General features: G+C 47.2%; 1 protein-coding gene across 1 annotated transcript in view; it reads right to left on the reverse strand.

Annotated features, from left to right (window-relative positions):
- The window catches only part of ANKRD27 (ankyrin repeat domain 27), a 59,262-nt gene that overhangs the window by 40,800 nt on the left and 11,776 nt on the right, over positions 1-6,686 (reverse strand). Inside the window, exons 2-3 of the mRNA XM_023518376.1 lie at positions 4,344-4,475; positions 2,920-3,058 (exon numbers count right to left, since the gene is read on the reverse strand). Of these exons, the coding sequence (XP_023374144.1) occupies positions 2,920-3,058; positions 4,344-4,445 (241 nt within the window). The 5' untranslated portion in view covers positions 4,446-4,475. The remainder of the gene's footprint in view (positions 1-2,919; positions 3,059-4,343; positions 4,476-6,686) is intronic.

The following is a 6,686-nucleotide window of genomic DNA, read 5'->3' on the forward strand; positions in this document are numbered from 1 at the left end:
GTGGAGACCGCTGCTCCCCTTCACCCCACCCCCAAGTACGAGCCCCCAGTGGAGACCGCTGTTCCCCTTCACCCCACCCCCTAGTACGACACTTAACCACACCCTGCACACCTTCACCCCAACTTGGGTTTCCTGGGACACAAATACTCTTGTTTTGCTCTTTTTAAAAATACATATTTTTAGGCTCTGCACCTATAGCTCAGTGGCTAGGGCGCCAGCCACATACCCTGGAGCTGGTGGGTTCGAATCCAGCCCGGGCCTGCCCAACAACAGTGACAACTACAACCAAAAAATAGCCGGGCATTATGGTAGGTGCCTGTAGTCCCAACTGCTTGGGCAGCTGAGGCAAGAAAATCGCCTAAGCCCAAGAGTTTGAGGTTGCTGTGAGCTGTGACACCACAGCACTCTACTCAGGGCAATAGCTTGAGACTCTGTCTCCAAAAAAAAAAAAAAAAAATGCATATTTTTAGTGAGGAGCGTCTTTCTATGTTGCCCAAGCTGGAGCGTGGTGGCCATCCACAGGCACGATCACAGCTCACCGCAGCCCCGGCCTCCTGAGCCTCCTGCCTCCTGAGTAGCTACAGATCCAGGTGCTGCACGCCCAACTGTTTTATTCTTTCTGATACTAAAATGTTTTCCTTCCTCTTTGCTCCCCTTGTAGCTGTGGCTACAAAGTACACAGGTCTCTTTTAAATGCTGCAACAGCAGGATAAGACACTGTCTCTAAAACAAATGAAAGTAAAAGGTGCCCACAGAGTGCTATTCAGCCCTAAGGAAAAGATGGAGACTTTACATCTTTTGTATTAACCTGGATGCAGCTGAAACACATTCTTCTTAGTAAAGTATCACAGGAATGGAAAAGCAAGTGGCCAATGTACTCAGTACTAATATGAGAGCAGCAGATGATCTAGTACACACCCACACAAGGGAAAAACTCAATTCAAGTTGGGCGAGAGGGAAGGAGGAACAGGCATTGGTGTGTTCCCACTTAATGGGTTTAATGTAAGGGGATGTATATGGCACACCTCCTGGGTGCGGGACACAACTACAACAGGGACTTTACCAACAAATGCAAACATTGTGACCTAATTGCTTACACCCTCGTGTTAATCTGAACTTTTAAAAAATAAAATAAAATACAGTGGCACCTGTGGCTCCATGAGCCATATACTAAGGGTAGTGGGTTTAATCTCAGACCCGACCAAATAGCTGGGTGTTGTGGTGGGCGCCTGTGGTCCCAGCTACTCAGGAGGCTGAGGCAAGAGAATTGCCTAAGCCCAGGAGTTGGAGGCTGCTGTGAGCTGTGACACCACAGCACTCTACCAAGGGCAACAAAGCGAGGCTCTGTCTTTAGAAAAATAAAATAAAATAAAAGTTGCAACAGAAAAAATGTTAAGTTACTTCTCGAACAGAAGAAATTCTACATCCTTTGGGAAAAGAAAAAGAAAGAAGGCTGTCCTATGTGACTAAGATCACAGCAATCCCGCAGCGCCACACAGACGGGTGAAGAACGCCTGCGGCTGTGTCTGCACGGCTCACTCTGGCCCTGGTCAGGGGCACGGGGAAGACCAGCCAAGATAAGCCCGATTCCTTTGTCCTCTTCGTAGATGTGGGTATCCGAAAGAGAACAAGTAAACTGGTGAGAACTCTGGCAAGAAAACAGCAGTGTGTCTCCTGGGCCTCGGGGCTGCTGGCCCAGAACAGACGGACTGTCCCCCCTCTGCCAGCCACAGCACCCTCGGGCTGAAGCCCGGAGACCAGCAAGAAGGGCGGTGTGGCCTGGCTGCCCTGTGGCTGCGTCGTCGGCAAGCCAGTCCTGACTGAGAATAAAAAAAATCCCCCTCTCAGAACCTACCCGCTTCCACTTTAAAAAAAAGAGCCACCTACCCTAAGTTGACAAGGAAAGAGACGAAATAACAACATGTCCCTCCTGACAGGACACACAAAGAGAGATAAAACACCCCTCTCCCGGCACCCCCGCCAACAAGGCCCAGCTGTCATCTAATCACGGGGACACATCAGATAAACCCACATGGAGGGAGAGTTTGTACAAGAAAACAAAAATGTCAGTGTTATACGAGAGACAGAAAGAGCCAGGGTTTGTTCCAAATTAAGGAAACCAGAAAGACTAAGGATCAAGTGCATTGTGTGATGTGACCCGAAATCTAAAAAGGAAACCACGTTTTTTTTTGGTTATAAAACGATGTTATTAGTATAATCAGCACAGCTTGTGTGCGGACGGTATGCCGGAGAACATTCTATCAGTGCTAAACTTGGGGCCTGTGTGCACTGCATCATAGTTACGTAAGGAATGCCTATTCTCAGGAAATACACAGTCCCCTTTTGTGGGGTTAAAGGGCACAGGGTCAACAATTCATTCTTGAAAGGTTTAGAAAAAGCAATGATAATGTGAGCAGAGAGAAGGTGAATGAACACAGGCGGGGAAAACGTGAACAGTTGACCAGTCTCGGGCGAGGGTGCATCAGAGTTCTTGGTACGTTACTTCAACTTTCTGTAGGTTTGAAACTACACATTTAAAAAAAAAAATAGTTTTCAAAAGTTAAAATATACACCCCTGAAGTCCAATCTGGAGTTAAGAAACCAACGTGCTTTCAAAGACATGAGGGTGAAGTGGCTCCCACAGACAGGGAGGAGGGGTGTCCCAGCCACTCACCCACCGCGGGCAGAGACCCCACCCTGGGGGTCCAGCCCCAACCCCCCTCTAAGGCAGCCGGCGGGTCCTGCCCCCAGTTACCTTCTCCCTTTCCCTCCACCAGAAGGGCAGGGGGCCCTCCCACCCCGTCCACAGGGCTGAGTAGGTCACACTGTCTCAGGAAGTCATTCCACGCAGATGTGAGACCTGAGAGTCAGGATTCTCTGCCCTCCCCCCACCCGACCCCCAAATGCCCAGTGAGTGACCCCAGGTGACCCAGCAAAACATGAATACCTTTCCATTTAAGGTCTGGAAATGCTCTTCCACTGGGACCAAAATGTAGGACTCAAACTGACAGGAAGACTGGACACTGCTGGAAAGGCTTCCTCGGCAGGGTACGAGGACCTGAGAAAAACAAACCGGGTGGTGGACAGAGAGAGGCATTGGTTACGGCTTCAGCAGAGCAGGATGTGTCCACAGACGCCCCAGCTGTTCTTTAGAGAGAACACCAAGGGTTACTTGCCGAAATGGCTATGGCTGCTGCCAGCTGAGTTCATCTGCTGTTTTTTTCTTTTTTGTTATTGTCGGGATATTTTTCTGTTTTTCTTTTTTTTTAAGACAGAGTCTCAGCTCTACGCCACCTGTAGCTCAAGGGCTGAAGCGCCAGCCACACACACCAAGGCTGGCAGGTTCGAACCCAGCCAGGGCCTGCTAAACAATAATGACAACTGCAACAAAAAAATAGCCTGGTGTTGTGGCGGGTACCTGTAGTCCCAGCTACTGAGAGGCTGAGGCAAGAGAATTGCTTAAGCCCAAGAGTTTGAGGTTGCTGTGAGCTGTGACACCACAGCACTCTACCAAGGGTGACATAACCTGTTGCCAAAAAAAAAAAAAAAAAAAGTTCTTCTAACATCACAGAGAAGCCAATTGGGTAAAGCCAAGCCCAGTTCTCCAGAGAGGCAGCTGAGACACTGAAGCCGATGTGAGCTAAGCTGGCACTTCTTCAGTTCAGACCCTCCCTGGGCAACGTCACACCACAGGGTAACAGGCCTGGACGTGCACTTGTGAAAAGAAGGGGGACGGCATACAGGGAGAAGACAGAGGCCACACACGGCACAGATGATCCCAGCACCCCATGTCCCAAAATGCTCTCTGAATAAGATGCTGGCCAAGCTCACCGACCCAAAGGCCTCTAACACAGGCAGCCCTCCCACCCCTGAAAGATGCCCCCAACAAGACAGCTGCAGCCTGCTCTCTCATTCCTGTTACCTGACTGCCCCTTTCAAAGCCATGGGTGAATGTGCTCAGGTGTTCTCCTATCTGCGGGAGTGAGCACCCCCGTCACAGACACAGACGAGGAATCCTCCCCAGAGGGGAGGAACCGACTTCCACCAGAGAAAAGCACTCGTGGTCAAAAAAGAACAAGAGACAGAGGGGAATACGGCCACATGAGCCCCCACTGTGAATAAGGTGCTCCGTGGAAGGGTGTGATTAGGCAAGACACTGGGCTGCAGTCCCAGGGGCCTTCCTGGAGGAGGGAACTCACATTGGCCCCTGGCTGGGCTTTCCCCTACGCATGTGCTTCTGGGGACTCGACAAACTGAGCAGGTCTGTAACAGATTCCCTCCAAACTTAGCCTCAGTCCCCCATGTCCCTGGCATCACTCACACCTGACGGTTGAGGCACTTACAATGCCGTGGATTTGGGCCACCTTGCTGTACAGGTCCGGGCGCCACTTCTGAAGAGCCAGGTAGAAAGGATTCTTTAGGAGATCTTCATCATACAGAGCCATATGGACTTCAGATGGGTCAGAGAGAGCTTCCTGGGCAAGACGGGGAAAACCACAGGTGATCATGTTCAGATTTATATAACACACAAAAGTCTTCATCTGGCCATTTATTTATTTATTTATTTATTTTTGAGACAGAGTCTCACTCTGTGGCCCTGGATACAGTGCCGTGGTGTCATAGCTCACAGCAACCTCAGACTCATGGGCTCAAGCGATCCTCTGCTTCAGCTTCCCAGAGTACTAGGACTACAGCAGCGGTTCTCAACCTGTAGGGCGTGACCAATGAAAATACATTCTGCATATCGGATAGTTACATTACGATTCATAATAGTAGCAAAATTACAGTTATGAAGTAGCAACGAAAATAATTTTGTGGTTGGGGGTCACAACATGAGGAACTGTATTAAAGGGTCACAACATTAGGAAGGTTGAGAACCACTGAACTACAGGCACCTGCCATAATGTCCAACTAGTTTTTCTATTTTCAGTAGAGACAGGGGTCTCACTCTTGCTCAGGTTGGTCTCCAACTCCTGAGCTCAAGTGATCCACCTGCCTCAGCCTCCCAGACTGCTGGGGTTATAGCCACCTCCCCTTGCTCATCTGGCAATTTCTAAAAAGCATCTTGATACGTATTACTCTCCTCCACAGACTCCATCGGGAAATATCAGACATAACCTGCCAACTTCGAGATGACCTGCTTATTGGTTAGAAGTATAAATTATGCTTGGAAAATCTTGCTAAACTCCAACTCACGGCAAAAGTATAAACAGCTATTCTTAGAACATCCGACATGACCAAAATTATGACATTCTAAAGATACTCATGTATTTTTAATGACATATTTTAAGCACATGGAAAAGTACTGAGCAATGATGCAGCTCTACCAGCAGGATTAAGGAAGCTTAACATATTGCCAGGTCTGCCTCAGATTTTCTTTTAAGAAATAAGTCGTATCACAGCAGGCTGGGGTCCCCTGGATGCCCCTCTTTGATCCCATTCTCTCGCCCCCTTTCAAAGGTAACTACCATGCTGAAGTTGCTGTCTTATCTTTCTCACCCACATTTCGATTATTTTCATAACTTACACATGCACAAACAATAAAAAAAACCAAACTATTGGTTATGCTGCCAGCCACATATACCAAGGGTGGTGGGTTTGAGCCCAGCCCGAGCCTGCTAAACAACAATGACAACTACAACAAAAAAATAGCCAGGTGTTGTGGCAGGTGCCTGTCGTCCCAGCTACTTGGGAGGCTGAGGCAAGAGAATCGCTTAAGCCCAAGAGTTTGAGGTTGCTGTGAGCTGTGATGCCACAGCTCTCTACCGAGGGTGACATAGTGAGACTCTTGTCTCAAAAAAATAAATAAATAAATAAATAAAATAACTATTGTTTTGAGGGCTGTGAAATGTACATAAATGGTATCATACTATAACTACAACATACCCTTTACAATCAACGTTATGTTTTCAAGTTCCACCCATGTTCAGCCACATAGCACCACTCATTCATTTCTACTGTACAATATTCTTTTAACATAGTGTTCACCAGCAATTTTATGCAAGGCTATCCCATGTCACTGGCTATTATTCTACAACTGAATATGAAAGTGAAACAATCTAACTAAACTTCAATATACTTCAGCCACAATGAGTTTTTGAAATTTTGTACATATCTTCCAATTTTATTTATTTATTTTGAGATAGAACCCTAGTCTGTTGCCCTGAGCAGAGTGCCATGGCATCGTAGCTCACAGCAACCTCAAACTCTTGGGCTCAAGCAATCCTCTCTTGGCCTCCTGAGTAAATGAGATTACAGGTGACTGCCACAATGCCCAGCTAATTTTTCTACTTTTAGCAGAAACAGGGTCTCACTCTTACTCAGGCTGGTCTTAAACTGCTGAGCTCAAGCAATCCACGTACCTCAGCCTCCCAGAGTGCTGGGATTCCAGGCGTGAGCCACTGTGCCCAGCCCATATCTTCTAATTTTATCAAGTCTGTCTTTGCTAGATATAGCTTGTGATTCATCACTAAGATGAAAAAAATGTAAGATTTGCTAGAATCTCATTCTGGTCATAGTTTTCAGAAATATAGGTGTTTCAAGCAAACGGTTCATTGATCAGTAATGTCTCCACTGTAAGATTTTTGATCAGTATCAATAAACCAAGAAACTTCTTTATATCAGTAGTGATGACTTCCATCCATGGTAAAGTTTTGGCAGAGTTCTTTTTTTTTTTTTTTTTTTTT

Source organism: Otolemur garnettii, unplaced genomic scaffold (assembly GCF_000181295.1).
Source record: "Otolemur garnettii isolate 467f Iridium unplaced genomic scaffold, OtoGar3 scaffold00135, whole genome shotgun sequence".
Classification (NCBI taxonomy): Eukaryota; Metazoa; Chordata; class Mammalia; order Primates; family Galagidae; genus Otolemur; species Otolemur garnettii.